This window comes from Mesoplodon densirostris, chromosome 11 (assembly GCF_025265405.1).
Source record: "Mesoplodon densirostris isolate mMesDen1 chromosome 11, mMesDen1 primary haplotype, whole genome shotgun sequence".
Classification (NCBI taxonomy): domain Eukaryota; kingdom Metazoa; phylum Chordata; class Mammalia; order Artiodactyla; family Ziphiidae; genus Mesoplodon; species Mesoplodon densirostris.
Genome location: NC_082671.1, coordinates 72,512,756 through 72,536,703, shown reverse-complemented (window position 1 = coordinate 72,536,703; position 23,948 = coordinate 72,512,756). Strand labels below are relative to the sequence as shown.

Here is a 23,948-nt window from a genome sequence, read left to right as displayed (position 1 = left end):
GCAGCACGGCCCAATCGCTGGCCGCGGAGTCCCGGCGAACCAATGAGGGCGCAGCGGCCGCGGCGTCCAAACGCTGCGTCTTGTTTTTCCCGCGAAAGGCGGCGGCGGACCGTGGGCGCTGTCTCTTTGGTTCCAGGTAGCGCGGGAAGGGAGAGGTGAGGCCAGCAGGGCTGGGGAGTGGGCACTGCGGAGCCGGGCCCAGGGGTCGACAGGTATCTGCATTTGGGGCGCAGTAGGTCTGGTAGGGGTTTCTCTTGGGAGAACTGGGGTAAGGGTCCGGGAGACGGAACCGGGCTCCCGCCCGCCCCGCCTTCGGAGCCGAGGACCCAGGTGTCGGAGGGGACGCCGCGCGGCCCCCCTCCCCGAATCTGCTCCAGCTCCTTGTCCCCGCGCCAGGTGCAGTCATGTCGGGCTTCGACGACCCCGGCATTTTCTACAGCGACAGCTTCGGGGGCGACAACGCGGCCGATGAGGGGCAGGCCCGCAAGTCGCAGCTGCAGAGGCGCTTCAAGGAGTTCCTGCGGCAGTACCGAGTGGGCACGGACCGCACGGGCTTCACCTTCAAGTACAGGTGCGGGCCGGAGCGGTGCAGGAGGGAAGGTGCGGTCCCAGCGGTGCTTCGTCCACTTACTGGGGCCCCGCAGCCCCGTGGCGTATGGTTTTGTACGTTTCACATCTGAAGTTAACGATTGAGTGAGTCACGTGGGTTCTTCGTCCAGGATTTGTTCCTATTCATCTATTTCTTACTGTCCTTCCGTGTAATGTCTGAGATATCTTGTAAACCAAGTTCTTAGTGGGTGCAAAAGGTGAAGATGGTAGTTAATGTTTTACTTCACTCATTCATTCATTCTTCATTCCACTCAGTCAACTCCTATTGACTGAGCACCTGCTGCATGCCAGGCACTGTTCCAGGTGCTGGGCTGCAGCACTGAATGAGCTGGGCAAGGCCCCCGTTGCTAGTCATTGTACATTGGTGCCATCGCACCAGATACTCACAGGCCGTTAAAATGCAGAGAACGTGAGTTTGCAGGTCCAGGCTTGGGCCTGATTGATTATTAGCTGAGTGACTTCCAAGTGACGGTCTCTCTGGGCCTCAGTTTCTTCATCAGTAAAACGGCACAGCCACTCCTGCCTCCATTTATTCATGTATCAGCCGACATTGACCATCTATGTGCTGGACTCTGAGATGCAAAGATGAAAAGATTCATACTACTTGCTCTGAAGGAGCTTCTAAGTCAGTGGGAATGAAGCATAGGGAGCTACAAATAAATTACAAAGTGATAATTACCTCAAAGGAAGAATATACGCGGGGAGTTAGGGAGGCTTCCAGGGGAGTTAGGGAGGCTTCCAGGGGAGCCGAGGTGACCTTGAGCTGAGAGGAGAGGGTCAAGCCTGGAAGGCATTTCAGATAGGAGCGGTTGCACGCAGGAGCAGGGTATGGGGTGGCGTGTTACAGCAAGGGTCTCTCGGGGCCAGGCTGGCTGTTGCATGCGGCTCCGGACATGAGGTGGACAGGGATGAGGCCGAGGAGGTCAGTGGCCCCCGAATGTGTTTTTGGGATAATAGTCCCATAGGATGCTCTGTAAAAAGATTCTGGTGGTTGACAAGACAGGCATGGTCTCTGCTGCTTTCAGTCTCCAGGTTCTAGCCATGTGCCTTGTTAGTATCTAAGAGAGGGTTAAAGGCTCCAAGGAGTCCACTGAAAGGACTGGTTTGCAGTGAGAGTCTTCCAGACACCTGTGCACAGGACCCTGTCTGTGAGCGCTGAACTGTCCTTGGATTACTGCTTGGACCCCTTCCGCGGAGCTTTCTTTGGAGGATGCTTTTCAGCAGTGGGGGGGGCCTCTGCAGGGTTAAATAACAGAACCACCTGGAACTAGATGTGTTTGGGAAGCGGGGTGGCCGGGCAGTGGTGTGGGAGACTCGGGGTGCGGGCGCACCTCAGCCAGCGTTGTCTCCTTTTCTCCGCGCCCTTCCCCACCCCCACCCCAGGGATGAACTCAAGCGGCATTATAACCTGGGGGAGTACTGGATAGAGGTGGAGATGGAGGACCTTGCCAGCTTCGATGAGGACCTGGCCGACTACTTGTACAAGCAGCCAGCTGAGCATTTGCAGCTGGTGAGTGGAACCTCCCCGCACCCGCTGAACCCCCAGGGCTGGCCCTGCTCTGGTCACTCACAGCCTGCCCCCCTCCTCCTCTCCAGCTGGAGGAAGCTGCCAAGGAGGTGGCCGATGAGGTGACCCGGCCCCGGCCTGCTGGCGACGAGGTGCTCCAGGACATCCAAGTCATGCTCAAGTCGGATGCCAGCCCGTCCAGCATCCGTAGCCTGAAGGTGGGTCCACTCAGGCCAGTTGAAGGGTGGCGGTGGCGGCTGCATGTGAGGAGGGGCTTTGGAGAGAGACCTGGGTGTCAGCTGTGTGACCCTGAGCAACTCACTCGACCTTTCTGAGCCTGTTTGCGCCCCTGAAAACTTAGCTCGTTGGGCAAATGTTTGCTGAGTTCCTCCTGTGGGCAAGGCGTGAGTTCGGTCCTGGAGAAACAGTGGTGAGCTCAGGACAAGCTGCTGTCCCCAGGGAGACTGGATAAGCTGGTGAACGTCACCCATGATCACTGTAGGTGACTGTAAGAGCAATGGGAGAAACCAGGAGGGTGATGAGAAAACACGGGGGACCCTCTGGAAAACATCAAGAAGACTGCTTTGGGGCTTCCCTGGCGCAGTGGTTGAGAGTCTGCCTGCCGATGCAGGGGACACGGATTCGTGCCCCGGTCCGGGAAGATCCCATATGCCGCGGAGCGGCTGGGCCTGTGAGCCATGGCCACTGAGCCTGCGAGTCCGGAGCCTGTGCTCTGCAACGGGAGAGGCCACAACAGTGAGAGGCCCGTGTACCGCAAAAAAGAAAAGAAAAAAAAAAAGCAGGCTGCTTTGAGGAGGGCACGTCTGAGTGGAGATCTGAGGGTGAGAACAGGTAGCACGCAAACAGCTGGGAGAGAATGTTCGGGGGGGGCAGGGAGGGCACAGCTGGTGCAAAGCCTGCGAGGCAAGGGGGGCAGGGTGTGTGCCAGGCCGAGGGAAAGACAGCCAGCATGGCTGGAGAGTGATGAGGCCGAGGGAGAGTTTGGCAGAGCCAGTCTGCCATCTAGTCTTCATTGGTTTTATTCAACGAGCACTTATCGAGTGACTGCCCCTCGCCGGGTGCTGGGGGACCCTCACTGTAGACAGACAGGACCTGGTTCCATGGAGCTTACAGTGGGAGAATCAGACAAGGAGCAGTGAGCTGATTTCAGGTCCTGTGATACGAGTCATGAAGCAAAGGAAACAGGCAATGTGACAGTGGCCGGGGGTCCGGGAGGTGGTCGGAGAAGGCCCCTCTGAGGAAGTGATGTTGGCGCGAAAACCTGAGGGATACGCAGCCCTGTGACAGCCTGGGGGAGGAGCGTTCCAGGCTCCTGGAGAAGCAGGTTAAAGGCACTGGGGCGGGGACAGCGGCAGGTTTCAAGGGACAGAAAGAAGCCAGTGTGGCTGGACCTCAGGGAGTAAGGGTTGGGGGAGAGGAAGGGAGGGAGCGGGTAGAGAGACCAGATGGCCAGGGCCTTGGCTGCTGTGGAAAGCAGCTTGAATTGAAGGTTAGGTAGGAGGATGGGCCGATTCTATCTTTAAAGGTTCCCTTGGGCTGCCGTGTGAAAGGAGAATTTATACAACAGGCAGGGGTGGGACAGGAGAGCTTCCTGTGGAGGAAGTGAGGGCCTGACGTTGGTTCTTCTGTCACGAGGCTGTTGTGAGAAGCAAATGAAAGGATGCTTGTGGCTGTGCCTTTGAACCGTGGGCCCAGGTAGTGTCACCTCCTCTGTTACTCACCAGAAGGCCACGCCCTGGTCTTTGCTGGAACCCCGTGTCCTGCAGCTTGGCTGGGGTCCCTACCAAATCCTCCTTGATTAGCACAATGGCAGTTCTGTTCCAGAAGCAGGGCTGGGCTGTGGGCTCTCGAGGCTGTGGAGCGTGTTGGCTTCGTCCCTGTGCCCAGCACCGGGGAGGGGACCTGGGACTGTGTGTGGAACTCACCCGAGCATCACGCATTTGCCTGTATGCGGAGGCGGCATTGGACTTGTTTTGCAGGGCAGCTGTTTCCTCAGAGAAGCAAAGCTCAACGCCACATGGGACAAGCTTCCTATTCTCAGACCCACTGGAAAACCCAGTGACCGGCCTGCCTCGGGTGACGGGTGTCCTGTGGTAGAGGAGGGGTCCTCTCTAGAAGGATCGCTTGTCGGGGTGGCTTAGGGGCTGAGGCAGCCTCAGGCTTTTCCATCCCTGGGATCCTGGAGGGCTAGGCTTTCTGCAGCTTGTAGATAGTTTTCCAGAAGACAAGCTCTCGGGGGGGGGGGCGGTTTCAGCAGGTCTGGGGTCCCCTGGGCTGTGGCAGCAACACGTGCCTCTGGTCTCACTTCTTGGGGGGGCAGCCTCCTTCCCGAACCTTTCACCTTCTACTCCACTCCCCACCTTCTGGGCTTTGAGGGGCCTCAGCACGAACCTGTAGCCTGCCTGTCTGTCCCAGAAAAGCTCCTGGGAGAGGGAAGAAGAGATGATGATGAAAGGGATTTAATGGCCATTAACATTTTGCCTTATTTGCTTCTTTTTTCTGCTACCGTATTTTATTTATTTTTTATATAAATTTATTTATGTATTTATTTTCGGCTGTGTTGGGTCTTCGTTGCTGTGCACGGGCTTTCTCTAGTTCTGGTGAGCGGAGGCTACTCTTCGTTGCGGTGTGCGGGCTTCTCATCGCGGTGGCTTCTCGTTGCAGAGCACGGGCTCTAGGCGCGTGGGCTTCAGTAGTTGTGGCACGTGGGTCTCAGTAGTTGTGGCACGTGGGCTCAGTAGTTGTGGCACGTGGGTCTCAGTCGTTGCGGCACGCGGGCGTTAGGCGCGTGGGCTTCAGTCGTTGTGGCGCCACAGGGCTTAGTTGCTCCGCGGCATGTGGGATCTTCCCGGACCAGGGCTGGAACCCGCGTCCCCTGCGTTGGCAGGCGGATTCCTAACCACTGCGCCGCCAGGGGAGCCCCCCTGCTAGAGTATTTTAAAGTAGGTTACAGACATGGTCCTGTAGACCTGAATACTGCAGTACGCATTAGAGAAAGATCCTCCTACGTGATCTCAGGTGCCCGGCTCCCTTTAGCCAGCCCCCCTCCCCGTGGCCCTGTTGCAGTCGGACACGGTGTCGCACCTGGTGAAGACCCCCGGCATCGTCGTCGCCGCCTCGGGGGTCCGTGCTAAGGCCACCCGCATCTCCGTCCAGTGCCGCAGCTGCCGCAGCACCCTCACCAACGTCGCCATGCGCCCCGGCCTGGAGGGCTACGCCCTGCCCAGGAAGTGCAACACGTGAGTGGGCTCTGCGTGGCCCTGTGGCACGGTGGGGGTGACAGGGTGACATCGGAGTGGAGATGAAGGAGGAGGACCCGGCCTGCACCACCTGCAGCAGGGAGGGCCTGGGGCAGACCTGATGCCCTGGGGCGGTGGTGTCCCGCTGCAGTGGTGAGTTCTGTCCCTCCAGGGCGCCCAGACAGCCTGTGCCGGGAGCCAGGCTTGGGAATCCACCAGGAGTCTTCTACAAGAAACCTTGGCTTGCTGGGGCAGGTCTGCAGGGAAGGCCCAGGAACGCGCCAGGCTCCTTCGTTGACACATTGCCTGTGGCTGCATTTGTGCTTCGGAGGCAGAGTGTGTGGCCTCATGGCCCACAAAGCTGAAAGTATTTGTCTCTGGCTCCTTACAGAAAACCATTGCTGACCTCTGATCTCAAGGGCCTCTGAGATCTCTCTGGCTGCTGGTTCCCCTCAGCTTCCTGACCTCAGGCCTCCGCCACCCTTCTTTTCTCTATACTTAACCCCCTTGCCCGTCTCGGGCTTTGAATACTGTCTGTGTGCAGAGGACACGCAAATGTGTGTTTCCACTGAACCCCAGCCTCACGTGCAGCTGCCCGCCAGACACCCTCGCGTGGGTGTCTAGTGGGCATCGCACATTTGCACAAGCCCCACACCCTGTGTGGCAGGTTCCATCCCATCCCAAGGTCTGCCCTCCTGCAGCATGACCCCTACCCCAAACGGGAAGGCCATCTTTTCAGGTGTTCGGGTCCAAATCCTTGGTCTCGTGTTTTTTCCTGTGTCGTATCCAAACAATCAGGAAGCCCTTCCGCTCTGCCCTTAAGTCTGTACGTGGAGAGTCAGGTCTTTTCTCACCCGCTGCGGCACGTCTCCCTGCTCCACGCTCTTTGTCATCCCTCACCCGGCCTGGTGCCCTGGTGCCCCCTGCGCCCACCCACCCTCGTCCCCTAGTCTCTCCACCCCCTGGCAGCCAGGTGACCCTTTGCACTGCAGGTGATTCAGCCGTTTTCGTCTCTCCCAAAGTCAAGTGCCATCTCAGCCTGCATGGCCCTCCTCGGTGTGTTCCTGGCTCCCTGTGGCCTCCTGTCCTCCCTCCTCTCTCGGCCCAGCCTCCCTGCCGTTCCTGGAACATGCTGAGCACGCTCTTGTCACTGGGCCTTTGGATTTGCTGTTCCTCCGCCTGGAACTTTCTTTCCTCTGACCTCCAAAATCTGTGACCTCGCTGCTTCCTTCAGCTTTCTCCTCCGATATCACCTCACAGGGTTGCCTCCCCGCCCCTCCCCCTTAGGTTTGGGGCACGTGTCCCTCTTGTAGACCTGCCTCCTTGATGGTACCTCTGTTGTCCTGGTGTGTGGTTATCTGCCGGTTGGTGTTCTTGGCCTCCCATGATCAGAACTGAGCTCCAGAAGAGCAAGGACTTTTTGTTCACGGCTGTGTCCCCGGTACATCGAATAGTGCCCGGCACAAAATCAGTGCTCTGCAGTAACACAGCTGTAATGGTGGGATAGTGATTTCATTATGTCGAGGTGCATGGACGCCTGGAACCCTGAGCAGTGTCTCGAGGCACCCAGACCCTCACTGGCAGATCCTGGGATCTGAGTGGGGGGCTGGAAAGGTCACTGGCGATTTGGCCCCTGTTCACCGGTGGGGACACTGAGACCCCCCTCGGGAGGGCTGGGAGTGTGACTTGTCTGCCTCGCAGCAGGTTAATGGGGGAGCCAGGCTCAGAGCACCTCTCCCCACTCCTAGCCCTGTGGGTATCCCCCGCTGAGCTGCCCTCCTTTAGGGCCTTCTCCCAGGTCCTGGAGACCCCTAGCTTGTTGCTGGCCAGTCCTGTCGCTGACTCCTGGCCTTGGGGCTCTGGGGGCAGCTCTGGTGACCCTTCTCCTCCCCACCGACAGGGATCAGGCCGGGCGCCCCAAGTGCCCACTGGATCCGTACTTCATCATGCCGGACAAGTGCAAGTGTGTGGACTTCCAGACCCTGAAGCTGCAGGAGCTGCCGGATGCGGTGCCCCATGGCGAGATGCCCAGACACATGCAGCTCTACTGCGACAGGTGAGTGGGCTCCCTGGCCGTGCCCCTGAGTCAGGTGCCGCGAGTGGCCGGCTGAGCACAGTGGGGTGTGGGGGAGGGTGGCTGGTTACAGAACACTTGCTCCGTGCCTGGTGCCGCCCCCATGCTTCCTCTCATTTCGTCGCCCCATAATCTGCAGGGGCGGGTCCACCCCTCTTTGCAGACGAGGAAATGTGAGGATGTGTGACCGGCTCAGTGAGTGGAGGGGCTGGACTGCCAGCCTGCGTTCTTCCTGCAGAGTCTTCTCAGCCCTCTTAGAACTGGGAGGCCCAGAGCTGGACAGCCAGTAGCCGGGGGAGCCTCTTTCCAGCCTGACGCCAACCCCAGGCTTTCTGTTTAAGATTCTTCCTTGGATGTTGCTGGGTGATTGGAAAGGGGGAGAGGGTGCCGGGGTGCTGGGCCAGCCCGGTCCCCTCCTGGTGACCTGGGAGGAAGGTGTGGAGGTGTGGACTGGGCTTCTTCACCTGGGCTCCTGCACCCCGACGTCGCGTGCAGATGGTCTGTGCTGCACGTTTTTCGGAGGAGGGGGTCCGTAGGTCATTAGCTTCCTTAGTGGCTGTGGAAGGTGTAGAGGTCAGGCTCTTGAGCAAGTTACATGGGCTCTCTGAGCCTCAGTCTCCTTACCAGGAGAATGGGGACAGTGACAGGCCTTAATCCCATCAGGCTGCTGGGAGATTTAAATTGGAAAATGCATGTTGGGTGTGTAACACGGTTCCTTTTTCTTTCTTTTTTTTTTTTTAGTTGAGATATAGTTGTTTTACAACGTTGTGTTAGTTTCTACTGTATAGAGAAGTGGAGTTCTCTGTGCTATACAGCAGGTTCTCATTAGTTATCTATTTTATACATTAGTGTGTATATGTCAATCCCAATCTCCCAGTTCATCCCACCCCCCTTTTCCCCCACTTGATGTCCATACATTTGTCCTCTACACTGTGTCTCTAGCACAATTCCTTAATACAGATTAAATATTCGGTATTTATTAGATTATTCAAATGGTCTATGATTAGATTATTCAAAGCTGAGGAAGTGGGGTCTGGGAAGAGGGGAGTCACCGAAAGTTAACAATGACAGTGTGGGTCCTTTAAGAGATGTGATTCTCTGGTGGATAAAGCACTTTTGGGTCTTGTACCTCACTTGATCCCACAGTAACCCAGCAGGTCAGATCACTTTATCATCCTCTCCCAGGCTCAGAGAGGTCACACAGCTTCTAAGCAGCAGAATACGGATACATGCCCCAGTGTCGTTTCTGTGCTGCACAGGCTGGAGGGGCTCAGAGACTTCCGTGTTTCTCTCTCTTTCTCTACATATATATATATATATTTTTTTTTTTTGAATATTTATTTATTTAGCTGTGCTGGGTCTTAGTTGCGGCAACGCGGGATCTTTGTTGCGACATGCAGTATCTTTTGTTGCGGCGCTCAGGCTCTGTCTGGTTGTGGCGCACAGGCTTAGTTGCCCTGTGGCATGTAGGATCTTAGTTCCCCGACCAGGGATCGAACCCGTGTCCCCTGCGTTGGAAGGCGGATTCTTAACCACCGGACCACCAGGAAAGTCCCTCAACATCTTTTTTTTTTTAAAGAGGAAATTAAAATCCAGAGGCAGAATGACTTGACTGAGCTCGTGGAGCCGTGAAAGAGGCAGAAGTGGGGCGCGGCCCTTGCAGGGAGGCTGGGAGGGTGTGAGGAGTGCTTCCCCCGAGATGGCCGAGGGGGGGGCCCTGCAATGCGTCTGACAGCAGATGAGATGGAGGCGGGGCACCTGAGGGGCTGGGGTGGGCGCCCCCCAACTCCAACCAGCATAACGGACGAGCTCCTGAGGCCCGTGGAGGGGTCAGGCCGCCCCCATGACCAAGGCTTTTCCTCCTCTCAGCATCTGGGCCGTCCAAGCATGGGCTGGGTTGTGGTGAGAGGGAGAGGGCCCTGGGCGGTGCGGGGGCTGGAGCCAGCCCGTGGGGCCCCATGTAGAGATGGTGAGGTGGACGGATGGCGAGCATGACGGGGTTGGGGGAGCCGGGGGCTTGCTACCCCCACCAGCCTCTCACCTTCTTCCTCCCCATCCTCCTCTCAGGTACCTGTGTGACAAGGTCGTCCCTGGGAACAGGGTCACCATCATGGGCATCTACTCCATCAAGAAGTTTGGCCTGACGGCCAGCAAGGGCCGCGACAGGGTGGGCGTGGGCATCCGGAGCTCCTACATCCGGGTCCTGGGCATCCAGGTGGACACAGATGGCTCCAGTGAGTGTGCTTTGGGCCGAACCCCCGTCGTCCCTCCCCTGGGCTGTCAGTGGGCCTCGTCCTGGTCTCCCCGTCTCCACCTTTGCCCCTGCGCTCTGTCCCGCACGGCAGCCGGGTGAGCGGTGCTGTTCTCACCAGAGAGGCCATGTCACCCCCATCGGCAAGATGGAAGATGTCCCTGAGGGCCCCTGTCACCTGGCACTCCTCAGGTCATCCCCCCGCCCTCCACACTCATCTGCTTGCTCACTGGACCCTGGAACACACAGGCCCACGCCTGGTGCGGAGACCTGGGGTTCTGTCTTTGCTCAGACTGACGCTTGTGCTGCCTGGCTCTGAGGGCCCTGCCCTCTGGGAGGCCCTGGGCCGGCCCAGGGCGGTGGGCCTCAGGCAGCACGTTCTCCCTCAGGGCACTCACGCAGCCCCCTGCTCTGCCCACCCAGGCCGCAGCTTTGCTGGGGCTGTGACCCCGCAGGAGGAGGAGGAGTTCCGGCGCCTGGCCGCCCTCCCCAGCGTCTACGAGGTCATCTCCAAGAGCATTGCCCCCTCCATCTTCGGGGGCACAGACATGAAGAAGGCCATCGCCTGCCTGCTCTTCGGGGGTTCCCGAAAGAGGTGGGTGTCCAGGCCCCCCAGGTCCGGGGAGGGGAACGAGTGACTTGCCCGCAGGAGGGCAGCTGCCAGGTGGTCAGGACTTGAATGCCCTTTTCATTTGCCCAGGACCCTCAGCCCCGCCTGCCCCTCTCAGGCACCCTCCCCGCTTCCCAGGTTCGCTGCCAGCCGGCTGGGGGCTGGCCCACACCCTTCCTCCGGAGCAGTTGCCCGGCCCTGGCTAGGCTGGGGCCTTGGTGGTGTGAAGGGCATGGCCAGTGCCGGGGAGAGCTCGGGCTTGGAGTCTGAGACCAGGGTGACATCTCTCAGGGCTGCTTATTTACCTTGCGACCTTGGGCAAGACACACCACCTCTCTGAACACAAGTCTCCACATGAATAAGACGGGTGAAAGCCTCATACTCGGGACGTCGCGTCCTTTTAAAATAAAATAGTAGAGGTAGAGGAAGTAATAATATATTTAGCAGCTACCAGTTACCGAGTTCTTACCACGTGCCAGACATTCTTCTGAGTGCTTTTATGTGTTTCCAATGCAGTCAGTCCCCAGATTAGCCCTGTGAGAAAGCTACAATCGAGCCCATTTCATAGATGAGGAAGTTGAGGCATAGAGAGCTAAAGGGACTTGCTCACAGGCGCGCGCGCTGGGGCCAGGAGCCTGCCCTCGCGGTGTCCGCTCCACAGTACTGTGTGCAGCCCGCTGGTGGCTCCCTCTCTTTCCTTCTTTCCAGCTGGGTTGGGGGGTGTTTATCAGATGCCGACTGTGTGTGCCCAAGCCCAGCTCTAAGTGCCATTTCCTCTGAACCTCCCCTCCCTTGGAAGCAAGTCACCACGGGTGAGGCTAGGGGACACAGCTGGCTATGAACATGGCTCTCAGGCCAGAGCCCCCGCCTCCCCGCCTGCTCTGAGGCTCATGACAGTTCGGGGGCCCGACAGCCAGACCGCTGTGACCAACCAGTCCTGGGTTTCTCGCCTTGCTCACCTGGCCCGCCTGCCCGTCTTCCCCCAGGCTCCCCGATGGCCTCACTCGCCGAGGAGACATCAACCTGCTGATGCTGGGGGACCCGGGGACGGCCAAGTCCCAGCTGCTGAAGTTCGTGGAGAAGTGCTCTCCCATCGGGGTGAGTGCCCAGGGTGACCTCTGTCCGCCTTAGCTGCGCCACAGAGAGGAAGGCTGCGGGCGGGGCCGCAGAGGATAGAGGAGGAAGGGGACCGACGGCGTGTGTAGGTTTGGGGCAGCGGGCGGAGTGCTGGACTGGATGGGGTTTGTTTGGTCTCAGCCTGGCTGGTAATTGCCTGTGGGCCTTGAGCAAGTCACCCAATCTCTCTGAGTCTCAGTTTATCCATCTGCTAAGTCTTAACATCGATAGCAATAGATGACATGGGACTCAGGGTGGGGACGCCTTTCCTGGGAGTCAGGAGTCGAACCAGCCCTGAGGCCCCCTGGAACAGTGTCGCTGCTCTCCTGTCGGCCTCAGTTTGCTCCTCCATGAGCCGGGCCCCTGGGGGCTGCTTCATGGGGCAGTCGTGGGGTTCAGGTGAGTGATGGATGTGAACGCTCCCCTGTGGGAGAACTGGGGCTGGGGTGGTCCCCCCATCAGAGGAGGAACACTGAGATTGTCTGTGCTCTGCAGCCAGCTGTGACGTGTGACCTTGGTTGAGCCCTAGCTCCTGGGCCCCCTTGACCTACTGGGTCAGCATGGAGCCATGATGGGCCCTGACCCTCCCGCCTCCCTCCCCCAGGTGTACACGTCTGGGAAAGGCAGCAGCGCGGCCGGCCTGACAGCCTCGGTGATGAGGGACCCCTCGTCCCGGAACTTCATCATGGAGGGCGGGGCCATGGTCCTGGCCGATGGTGGGGTCGTCTGTATCGATGAGTTTGACAAGGTGAGCCTGGCAGGGTGAGGTGGTGGCTCCGTGGTGGTGGCACCTGCTGGCCGCGGGCTGGGGGTGTGGCCTTCTGTTCTTGGACGGCAGAAACCACCTGTGATGTGGAGACTTCCCGTTACTATCGGGAAGTAACTGCACCTCTCCAAGCCTCAGTTTCCGCACCTGAGAATGGGGAGAGGAGAGCCAAGCCCACACACTGTCTCCGTGACTAGAGGTGACCCGGTTCCTGCTATCGGCCTGGCACAGGGTCGGGACTTGGGAATGGTAGCTCCTGTAGGGTTTCCTGCTGCTACCGTGCCCTGGCCCCTCACCTGGGTCTGGTGGACGTTTCTGTCTTCTACACAGATGCGAGAAGACGACCGCGTGGCCATCCACGAGGCCATGGAGCAGCAGACCATCTCCATCGCCAAGGTGAGCATCCTCCCTGGTCCAGCCCGGCAGAGCTGTCCCGGGGTGCTGGGAGGGGCCGGGTTCTGGCCCCGTCTTCAGGCTGCCCTGAGCGGCCCGACCTCTGTTGGCCGCAGCAGTGGTCCTGGAATCCTGTGTGTGTGCGTGCTTGCGTGCGTGCATGTGGGCACGGATGTGCACACCTGAGAGGGCCGTGACCCCGCGTTCCCATCTCCCTGTCCTCTGCTGCCCTCCACGCTTCCCTGTCAGGCCGGCATCACCACCACCCTCAACTCCCGCTGCTCCGTCCTGGCTGCTGCCAACTCGGTGTTTGGCCGCTGGGACGAGACGAAGGGGGAGGACAACATCGACTTCATGCCCACCATCCTGTCCCGTTTCGACATGATCTTCATCGTCAAGGACGAGCACAACGAGGAGAAGGATATGGTGCGTGGGGGGCCGGACCGCAGCCAGGCCTGCGGTTCTAGGGGTCGGGGGGCGGGGGTGGGCAGACAAGGGGCTCGACCAGAAGCCCTGGCCACCAGGTCGGCCCGTGAGTGGGCCACCAAGGAGGCGGGGTTGTGGATTCTAAGAGCGCTGCCCTGGGCGTCCCGGGTCCTACCTCTCCTGAGCTCGATGTGCCATGAGATGTGGGGTCAGTCATTTCCTGGGTGTTAGTCCCTTCTGTGTGAATGAGGGGATTGACCTTTGGATGCAAGTACTAGAACCCCAGTTCCGGTCAGTCAGCTTCTGAAAGGAACTCCAGCGCTTACGTCATGGATAAGCCTGGAGGTGCGAGGCTCGGCTGGGTCAGGTCTCTGGGTCATCTGGGCGCTGTTGTCTCTGCCGCTCGGCCTGACCTCCCTTAGTGGGGAGGCTTGTTCTCAGGCAGCTGCACCCCTCGTGGTGGCAGAGAAGGGCCTGGCAGCTCTGGGCTGTTGTCTTACCAGCTGACAACCCCCAGGAAAAGCGAGGGCCTCCTCCCCTCCACCACTTCTAGCCCTGGCAGCTCTTCCCTCCCTGCCCGCTCCACCTCTGTGTTGGGACCTGGCTTGGGAAGCCTTGCGGGCTGACCCCGTGTCCCCTCTGCCTCCCAGATGCTGGCCAAACACGTCATCACTCTGCACGTGAGCGCGCTGACACAGACCCAGGCCGTGGAGGGCGAGATCGACCTGACCAAGCTAAAGAAGTTCATCGCCTACTGCCGCGCGTGAGTCCTGGATGCAGGCCCCACGGGGGTGGGGCTGCCGGCTCCCCTGGAGTGGGAGAGAGCCCCATTCAGGATGCCTGAGATCAGGCCCTGAGGATTTTAGCTCCGCTCCTTCCTGACCCCACAGTCGCTCAGTGGTTCTTGGCCTCAGTTTCTCCATCTCCGAAGCGAAGGTGGAGAATTTAGATGGTCTCTGGACTTCTCTGGCCGTCTAGTGGTTAAGACTCCACGCTCCCAATGCAGGGGGCATGGGTTCAATCCCTGGTCGGGGAACTAAGATCCTGCCTGCTGCACGGCGAGGCCAAAAAAATAAAAAGAATTTAGATGGTCTCGAAGACCCCCTTGACTCCGGTGTGCAGAGAGGCTTGTGGACATGGGCCCTGGGTAACTCCTGCCCTCACTGTGTGACCTTGGGCAAGTCAGTTGAGTCTCGCTTTCCCTGGGTGGTTGTGTCCTAGGGTTGTTGTAAGGATCACACAAAATAATGAGTGAGTGGCACAGCCCTGCACCAGGTAAACACTCAGTAAATGGCAGCTGCAACCTTAAATATTGTTGTTCTCACAGATGGCCAGTGACAACAGTCATACACATAGTAATTAGTCTGTGCCAGATGTTATCCTGAGAGTTTTATGTATAAGTGAACACCATCCCTCTCCCCAGACCTATGAGGTTGGTGTATTATTATTCCATTTTACAGATGGGGAAGCCAAGGCAAAGAAAGGTTAAGTAACTTGTCCAGGGTTACAGACAGGAGGTAGTGGAGCCAAGACTTGAACCCAGGCACCTGGCTCCAAAGGCTGTGCTTTTAATCCCTGTACCAAGATTCTGGGGACACACCTCGGCTGTCTCTTATTGGAACTAAAACCCAAGGGTGGAGGGATCTTTGAGTGCCTCTCTAATGGGAGGTGAAGTGCTGCGTTCAGGTGGGTCCCTACTCACCGCTTCCTCCTCGGTGATGGGTGGTGCGGTGCCCATTGGTACCTGGGTCTTTGTCATGCCTGAGCTCTTCGTGGCCCTGTCCTCAGAGGCTTGGGCCCTTGGGTGTGAGTCTGAGAGCCCCAGATTCTAGTCCTCCCTTGATGCCAGGTCCCACGTGGCTTATGGGGAGTTTCCTCCCTCCCTCTGGCCTTGCTCACCTCATCCTCAGCATGAGAGTTGGATTAGGTGATCTAAGGCTTCCCTTAAATCAGTGAGAGTTCAGTTGGCTGGGGCGGGGCCGCAGGGTGGCGGGGATAGGGTGGGGCTAGATTCTGAGCAGACACCCCTGCTGCTACCCTCCCCCACCCCCAGTCTGGCATGCTCCCTGCCCTGGACAGCGGTCTCTGTGAGCCTCTTGTGGGTGTCACTGTGCATCTTGCCCCTGAATGTGTTGGGGGGAGGACCGCTGAGAGGCCACTGTCTGGTGGGCCCAGAAAGCATATGTCTGCAAGCCAGCAGAGGGCCGGGGATGGGGTGAGTACCCCAAGATTTCTTCCTGGCCTCATGGCAGCCACTCCCCATCCTGCAGGAAGTGTGGCCCTCGGCTGTCGGCAGAGGCTGCAGAGAAGCTGAAGAACCGGTACATCATCATGCGGAGCGGGGCCCGTCAGCACGAAAGGGACAGTGACCGCCGCTCGAGCATCCCCATCACCGTGCGGTGAGCAGGCGGGCGGGCCAGGACCGGGCTGGGCAGATGGCCTCGGTTTACAAGGAACTATGTGCCCAGCAAGTCTGGGGCCAGGGCTGTTGCTGACTACGTGGTGCAGGCCATGGTCAGGGCTGCTGGGCAGGGAGCACTCCTTTGGGAGTGAAAACAGTGGCCTCCCTGATTGTCTGTATCTCTTGGTTTGTTTGCTGTTGAGAAAATCTGGAACCCTTTCTTCTGAATTCGGTCTAGCTTCCCCCATCGCCGGGAAGCCCTGAGGGTGAAGGAGGGTCCAGGCTGGGAGTCAGGAGACCTGGTCCTAGCCTCCAGCCCACTGTGTGACTGCAGGGAAATTGCTTTCCTTTTCTGCATCTCAGTTTTCTCAGCTGTTAGCTCTTGTCACTCTTGTGAGTTTATACAGTAGAGTGACTAAGAGCTTGAACCTACCTCGTTTGAATCTTGCTTCCAGCACTGATTAGTTAGAAGTGGATTTGGCTGTATGTAATAGAAAACCCACGTGAAGTAGCTTAAGTAAATTGGGAGTTTATTTCCCTCTTCTGTAAAAACATTTGAGGGTAGGTAGCCCTACCTATGTGATGGCTCCTCAGCCATCAGCAACCTGGGCTCCTTCAGGTTCACCCTTATCCTCATCGTCCAAGGTGGCTGCTGGAACTCCAGCCATCACCTCCACATTCCAGGTGGCTGGAGAGGAAGAAAAAGAATGGTCCATCTTTTAAGGACACTTCCTGAAGTTCCCGTAAAATATTTGGACTTACAGCTCACTGGTCACATCTTAGTCACACAGACACACCTAGACGCAAGAGAGTCTGGGAAATGTCTTTTAGGTGGCGCCACATGCTAGAGTAGAAGTCGGGGTTCTGTTACTGAGGGAGGTGGATCACAGGGACAGCCAGCAGTCTCCCCTGTAGTCCTACTGCCTGGGGCAGGCACCTCCTGGAGGTCAGGGTGGGATGGGGAGAGAAGATGGGCTGAGTCCGCCCTGGCGTCCCGTCGCCCCCACACAGGCAGCTGGAGGCCGTCGTGCGCATTGCTGAGGCCCTCAGCAAGATGAAGCTGCAGCCCTTCGCCACGGAGGCGGATGTGGAGGAGGCTCTGAGGCTTTTCCAGGTGTCCACGCTGGACGCCGCCTTGTCCGGCACCCTGTCAGGTGAGCAGCCGCAGGGACCCAGGCTCCGGTGGCTTGTGGGCTCCGTGGGCAGGGCTCATGCTGGACACCTGCTGTGCTTGTTGCTTTTCTGCATTTGCTTCTCCGCGCTTCCTCCTGGGAATAAGCCCCTCTCCTGTCCCCAGCCCCCACCAGCCAATTTCCCCCAAGATGAGAAGAACAGCCTCTCTCCAGACTCTGGAGCACAATTCTCTTGACCCAGTTCATTATTATAATTCACAATTTTATCATCCGTTAAGAATGGTAGTTGGCACCCGTTTTTTTTTTTTTTTTTTTTTTTTTGGCTGCACCACGCAGCATATGGAATTTCCCTGACCAGGGATCGAACCTGCACCCCCTGCAGTGGAAACATGGAGACTTAACCACTGGACCTCCAGGGAAGTCTGCATGCACCCCTGTTTTTGGGCCGTAACCATTTGAGTGCTTCCAGAGCTCTTCTTCCGTTTCACTTACAGCTGCCCTCAAAACCCCCAGAAGCCAGGCTGGGCACTTAGCCCTTCACCTCTTAGAGATGGGAAAACTGACACCCAAAGAGGCCTATTCACAGTGCCCAAGGTCACGGTTCACCCAGCTAGAATACACGTCTCGACCCCGAGGCCAGCGGGGTTCAGGCTGCCGTTAAGTCCTGCTGCCTGCTTCGGGCTCAGCCTCTGAGCATCTCTGGAGCACTGATTATGTGCCAGGCTCCGCTGGGACGAATTCATTCCTTCCGCAGCAGGTACTTAGTGCTTAGAATTTGCCGGGCTGTTCTAGGTGCTGGGAGTCTAGGAGTGAGCAGATCTCTAAGTCCGTGCCTTGTGAGGCCCCCCTTCTCCACAGGGGAGACACAGCAAAGAGGCAAACAAATCAAGCTCAGGGGGTAAAGAGCACGGAGGGGAGAAGTCCAGCAGGTCAGGAATGTTGGGGAGGGATCCCCTGCCCCTCGGGTGGTCTGGGATGGGCTCTGAGGAGGTGGCAGGAAGCAGGGACTGGTGTGAGTGAGGACACATGGCTCCCCGGAGTGTGGGGTTGGGCACCGCGCATAGAGCGAGGGCTGAGCGGCAAGACCCCAAGGACAGCAGGCTCTGCGTGTTCAAGGGCCAGTGTGGCTGGAGCCTGGGAGGTGGGGGGGGTCTGATCACCCCGCCGTCCCCTTGGTGAAGATGACTCAGTCTCTGCCCTGGAGGGCCTTCCTGGCGGTGAAACTGGAGCTGGGCTTTGCAGGCTGGGTAAGAGTTTGCCTTGCAGACTCATTTCAACTTGGAGCCTTGACGTCCCTCTCAGTGGCTCCCCCACCACGGTCCCACCCTCTGTAGCTGAAACACCAAGGCCTTTGCAGGCCTGGGTCAGCAGGGGAGATCCATCCTGGGGCAATAGTTGGAAATTACGAGCCTGCTTGCCTGGGCTGCTTGGGGCGCCTCACAGATGTGGTCTCTGGGGCAGCCTGCGCGCCCTTCTGGGTCACTGCTGGGTCCCTTCCAGCTCTCCATCTGAGATAGATCCCTCCAGGAAGTCTTCCTGCTGCTGCCTGTCCAGCTGCCTGGGAGCCAGGTGCTGTCGTCAGCTCATGGCCCTCCTCAGAGCCCTCTAGTGGCTGTTCTGCTCACCAGAATCAAAGAAAAATTTGTGCCGTGGCCTCCAGGGCCCACAGGACCTGCCCCCACTCTGGCCATGTCCCTGGCCTCCTGACCGGGTTTTGATCGAGATGGGCATATTTCCCACCTCTGGGCCTTTGCACCTGCCGTTCCCTCTGCCTGCAGCATCCTTCCCCACACGTCTGCCCCGTCCCTGACTCTGGGTCTCTGTCGGTCATCTCCTCGGTCAGGCCCTGGTTGTCCCCGGGCACGCTCTTCCTCTCCCTCTCATTTTCTCTTCCGGGCCTGGCTCGCTCTTAGCCGCTGTGGGCAGACTGAGGTCCCCACCTGCCCGTCTCCCTCCTCACACCCACAGGGGTGGAGGGCTTCACCAGCCAGGAGGACCAGGAGCTGCTGAGCCGCATCGAGAAGCAGCTCAAGCGCCGCTTCGCCATTGGATCCCAGGTGTCGGAGCACAGCATCGTCCAGGACTTCACCAAGCAGGTGGGCCTCCCCGGGGGCCCAGTGGGAGTCCTGCGGGCTCCCTGTGGCCTGGTTCCCAGCCACCTAACACTGCGTCCTGTTGCTCAGCAGACAGGCCCAGGATGGGGAAGGGGCCGGGCCGGGCCCGTTCCCAGTGTGCCTCCCCTTGTGACTTTCTGTGTCACGTTGTGGGGAGAGGAGAGGTGGCTGAGGTCCTGCTGGAGTGTCCCAGGCTTCCCCAGCCCTGCATCTCTCCCTTCGCCTCATTGCCAGGAGGGTGAGCCACCCAGCTCGCCAGGGACAGTGCTCTTGACCCCATAGAGAAGGGATGGGCCTTCTAGAAGCTGTGTGCAACTTGTCACCGTCTTTGAAATCGCAGGGAAAATCCCAGGTTCTGGGCTCAGCTCCCTTCATGTACGTCATCTCTTCATCCTCAGAGCAGTTTTATGCAGTAGGTGGTACCACGCCTGTTTGAGAGATGAGCAGACAGAGGCTTACAGGGCTTTAGGGGTGTCAGGACCTTGGGTTCTAGAGTCACATGGGCTCAGCTGAGGTCTCAGCTCTACTACTTAATTGCTGTGTGACTTGGAGTGAGTGACTTAGCTTCTCCGTGCCTCAGTTTCCTCTTCTGTAAAAAGGTGATGATCACAGTACCAGCTGCGTGAGGATGTTATGGGATACAACGAGTTCAAGTATGTGAAGACTTAGAACAGGGCCTGGCACGTGGTAGTCGCTCAGGAAGTGTGAGCCTGTCTTAGGATGCAGAGCGGTAGGATGTGAAGGCTGGAGAGTCCCCCGTGAGCACGGGACACCTGGGCTTCCGGAGGGAGGGGTGTCTGGGGTTCTGTGGGAGGCACACCCCTCATCCGACCCCGTGTCCTGCAGAAATACCCGGAGCACGCCATCCACAAGGTCCTGCAGCTCATGCTGCGGCGGGGCGAGATCCAGCATCGCATGCAGCGTAAGGTCCTCTACCGCCTCAAGTGAGCTGCGCCTCCCGCCGCAGGAATGCCGCTGTCACCCCACCTCCACCTCCTTGAGCCTCCCACGCGCTCTGGACAGAGGGACCCCAGCTGCCTTGCCTCGCTGCCTCTGGTTTCTGCCTCAGCGTGCAGATCCAGGAAATGTGCTTTTGGAGTTTATTGAAATAATAAAGCTGTGGTGTGTTTGGGTATCTGTGGGCTTCTGCACTGGGTGGCCTGTCACCCCCATCCTGCCCTCACGCGGGGCAAGGACAGGCTCTGGAATCTGACAGACCTGGGTTTCTGACCTGCATCTGCCCCTTGGGCTCCTGGGCAGGACATTCACCTCTGTGCTCAGGTTCTGCAGCTGCTCGGTGGGGAGGGTCCAGCCCGCTTTTCGCCAGCACTGGTGAGCATTCAACAAGATCCAGTGTGTGGAGGTGCTTGGGAAAGTCCGTAGCTGTTCCCCAGCAGCTAATGTGTGGGTAACAGCCGTGGGTTTGCATCAGACTGGCTGGATTCACTGAATCTTGCCACGCCTCAGTTTCCTAATCTGTAAATGGGGGTGACACAGGGTTGAGTTTAGGAGAACAGAGCTACTGGTAGTGAATGTCCAGGAAGGACCAGGCAGTGTGGGGAGACTGATGGCATTTGCATTCAGGGAGGTGGATTCTCACTGAGCCTTAGAGCAAAATAGGTAAGGGAAGGGTGCTGGAATTCAGTAGGCTGGATCTCCCCTGGCGGGCCACCTGCAAGCTGTGTGGCCTTGGGTGAGGCTCCTGACTTCTCTGGGCCTGAGTTTGGTTTTTTGTTTTTTGGCTAGCCACGCGGCTTGCGGCATCACAGTTCCCTGACCAGGAATTGAACCCGGGCCACAGCAGCGAAAGCCTGGAATCCTAACCACTAGGCCAATAGGGAACTCCCAAGTTTGTTTGTTTTTTTTGATATGCCATAATTTATTTTGCCATTTCTTTTTTTGGTCTGGTTAGCGTCCGCCACCATACATAATTACACACTTTTTTGTTGTTGTCATAAGAACTTTTAAGATCTATTCTCTTGGCAACTTTCAAATACCCAGTATATATTATTAACTATAGTCACCGTGCTGTACATTACATCTCCATGGCACGTTTTATACCTGGAAGTTTGTCCCTTTTAACCCCCTTCACTTGTGGGTTGTCCCTTCCGGCTCCCTCCTCTTCCTGATTCTGGCAACCATCAATCTGTTCTCTATCTCTGAGCTTGGTTTTGTTGTTTTTTAGATACCATATTATAAGTGAGATCATGCAGTACTGCTCTTCCTGCGTCTTGCTTAGTGTGCCTAATACAATGCCCGCAAGGTCCATCCATGGCACAGATGGCAGGATTTCCTTTTTTTTTTTTTTAAGGCTGAATAATATTCTGTTGTATATATGCACCACATTTCCTTTATCTTTCCATCTACTGATGGACACTTAGGTTGTTTCCGTACCTTGGCTATTGCAGATAATGCTGCAATGAAAATGGGAGTGCTGATAGGTTTTTGAGTTAGTGTGTCTGTTTTCTTCAGATAAATATCCAAAAGTAGATTACTGGATCATACGGTAGTTCTATTTTTAATTCTCTGAGGAACCTCCATACTCTTCCCTAGTGCCTGTACCAATTTACCTTCATACCAACAGTGCACAAGGGTTCCCTTTACTCCACACCCTCACCAACACTTATTGTTGTCTTTGCTAATAGCCATTCTAACAGGTGTGAGGTGATAACCTTATGGTTCTGATTTCCTTCTCCCTGATGATTAGTGATGTTGAGCATCTTTTCATGGACCTGTTGGCCATCTGTATGTCTTATTGGAAAAATGTCTATTCAGATCTACCCATTTTTAAAAATATTTATTTATTTATTTTTGGCTGTGTTGGGTCTTCATTGCTGCATGCAGGCTTTTCTCTAGTTGCGAGCAGGGGCTACTCTTCGTTGCAGGTGCATGTGCTTCTCATTGCGGTGGCTTCTCGTTGCGGAGTGTGGGCTGTAGGTGCATGGGCTCAGTAGTTGTGGCTTGTGGGCTCTAGAGCACAGGGTCAGTAGTTGTGGCATGTGGGCTCAGTAGTTGTGGCGCACGGGCTTAGTTGCTCCATGACATGTGGGATCTTCCCAGACCAGGGCTCCAACCCATGTCCCTTGCATTGGCAGACGGATTCTTAACCATTGAGCCACCAGGGAAGCCCAATGCCAGTTTTTTGGTCATTATTTTGCCTAATACTGAAATACCAATCTGAGTATATTTTGTTTTTAAAAAGGTAGAATTCACAAAATTAAAAACATATCAGTGAAATAAAATATTTGATATTTAAAATACATTTGGAAATAGAAAACCTCAAGCAAAGCACGAATGTACCAATATATGTTAAACATCTTATTCTAATAAATTATTAAAGTGTTTAAAAATAACTACCATATAAAAATGCAGACAATCATGAGAAACCCAAAGTAAGAGGATTTGATTTTCCTAAAAACTTGAACAGGAAGACTTGATGCCCCAGTGTGGTCATTGCTGAATCACAAGTGTATTTTTGTGTCACAATTTCCAGCTGCTTAAAGCTCTCTCAAATGGCACCGTTGCGGGAAATGGAGAGATGAGAAGAGCTAAATCAGCTTTCCTCTGACTCACTCATGTTCAAAGCCCACTTCTGCTTTGATAGTTGGAGGAGAATCTTTCACACAGTGCTTTGTTGTCTTGTCTGGATGCTGACCTTCCTGAGAGCATCAGAGCATTTCCGGTTCCTCTTTACCTTTCATCTTGTTCAGCCGGAGACACTTGAGTGTTTGCTGCATTCATTGCTGGACCCATCCTTCTGTTCCTTTGAGGAGTGTTGGAGCCTTAACCCTGCAGCCGGGTTGGGTTTGCATTTCTTGGGGATGGAGAGGGAACTTTCTCCCAGGAATATGCTCACCGGAGGTCTCAGCCAATGAGGGTTGGTGCCCAAACCCATGGAGACTGCAAAGCAGTGATTTTCCAGCTCCATCACCCCACATTTGTAAGCTGGGATACACTCGTCCCCCCAGCAGTCATGGCTGCTGTTACTGTTACAGATGGGGAAACTGAGGCTCGGAGAGGATAGGTCACAGTGAGTGAGGGCGGGGTCAGGATTCAGACCCGGCTGTGCTCTGAACCTGCCCACCACGCAGCCTCCTGGGCCACAGCCTGGCGGAGGTGCCGGTCCAGGGGGAAGACCTCCCGGGCATAGTCACTGTCCCATGGGGCATATGGCCCGACTGTGGCAGGCGGAGGGCTGAGGGACCAGATGGCGTGCAACTAGCTTGGCTGTGGCTGGTAGGGGCGGGAGTGGGGCTCATGCTGAGAACTTGGACAGCTACAGGTCGTGGAGCCCCAAGCCTTCCAGGCAGAGGGACTGTGAAGGTGTAATACTTGGGCATTTGGGGAAGCCGACAGAGCCTCCACAGAGACTGGAGGGAAGAGCAGGAAGGCTGTGTGGGTGCATCCAGAGTGGGAGCAATGCGGGACTGGGCCCGGAGTCTTGGTGAAGTCTGAGCAGAAGGGTCCTAGCCCAGGTTGGGTTCCATTCCAGGCAGCAATCTGTCCTGAGACCTCGCTGCTCTCAGATCTCTCCCTCCCCTCGCCCAGGGAAAGCTCTCCTGCAGACCCCTCCACTGGGCAAGTCCCATAATCTCTCACCTCCCTTTTCTCATCTGTAAGAAGGAGGTGACAAATAATCTTTCCCTCCTGGGGTGGCTATGAGGACACATGAGGTGACCAATATCCCATCGGGCCTGTGCCTGGTACAGAGGAGGGGATCCCAGGAAGGGCTGGACATCTGTGGTTTTCTCTGCCTCTGGCTTCTGCATTCTGTCTCCATCTTTTCCTACCCAGATGGCTGAGTGCCTCTCCTGGCGCCCTTGTCCCCCACCCATCCCCGGTTTCTGTGGATCTTTGAACTTCTGTTTCCACTAAGAGAACCACCCTGTACCCCATCTCCAGTCCAAAATTCAGGAGAAAGCATGAGTGAGGAGAGAGCTGATGAGGCCCTCTGCCTGTGGTTTGGAAACTTACACCGCTGCAGTTACCCTTAGTCCGATACGGCTTAATTTATACCCACAGTAGGAACCCCTCAACGTGATCTTCCCCTGTTAGTTCACATGCACTGGATCAGATGTCTTACAGCGCAGGTGTGCTCAAGACCCGTATTACAGAGGAAAGTGTAATGAAAATTATGTGAGTTTGGCTTTTTTTTTTTCATTGGAAATAAACACAGTCCCCACTTGAAATGTGTGATTTTGGAGAAGTGCTTGTGAGTAGCAGCCTAACGCATTCTCTACTCTTTAAGAAATAAAACCACAGGGCTTCCCTGGTGGTGCAGTGGTTGA

At 56.7% G+C, this 23,948-nt stretch overlaps 1 protein-coding gene across 4 annotated transcripts; it reads left to right on the top strand.

Moving 5' to 3' along the window:
* Positions 1-58: 58 nt before the first annotated feature.
* Positions 59-19,822, top strand: MCM5 (minichromosome maintenance complex component 5). Of its 4 annotated transcripts, none has more exons than XM_060112803.1 (17): positions 59-136; positions 397-571; positions 1,993-2,119; positions 2,206-2,334; positions 5,174-5,376; positions 7,277-7,432; positions 9,518-9,684; positions 10,125-10,296; positions 11,298-11,409; positions 12,032-12,175; positions 12,524-12,589; positions 12,836-13,012; positions 13,663-13,775; positions 15,283-15,411; positions 16,425-16,567; positions 18,515-18,642; positions 19,507-19,822. In XM_060112803.1, exons 2-17 carry the CDS (start codon positions 405-407, stop codon positions 19,606-19,608), a joined length of 2,235 nt encoding a protein of 744 aa, XP_059968786.1. In that variant the 5' UTR covers positions 59-136; positions 397-404; the 3' UTR covers positions 19,609-19,822. The 4 variants fall into 4 exon arrangements, with proteins under 4 accessions (XP_059968786.1, XP_059968787.1, XP_059968784.1 ...); XM_060112804.1 differs by having other exon boundaries at positions 71-155; positions 5,204-5,376; XM_060112801.1 differs by having other exon boundaries at positions 71-155.
* The last annotated feature ends 4,126 nt before the right edge of the window (positions 19,823-23,948 follow it).

Excerpts from the sequence above, each read along its gene's own strand:
- MCM5 (XM_060112803.1), top strand. The coding sequence starts at position 405 with ATGTCGGGCTTCGACGACCCCGGCATTTTCTACAGCGACAGCTTCGGG. Across the intron at positions 5,377-7,276 it reads CTGCCCAGGAAGTGCAACAC|GGATCAGGCCGGGCGCCCCA; the intron begins GTGAGTGGGCTC and ends CCCCACCGACAG. Across the intron at positions 9,685-10,124 it reads GGTGGACACAGATGGCTCCA|GCCGCAGCTTTGCTGGGGCT; the intron begins GTGAGTGTGCTT and ends CTGCCCACCCAG.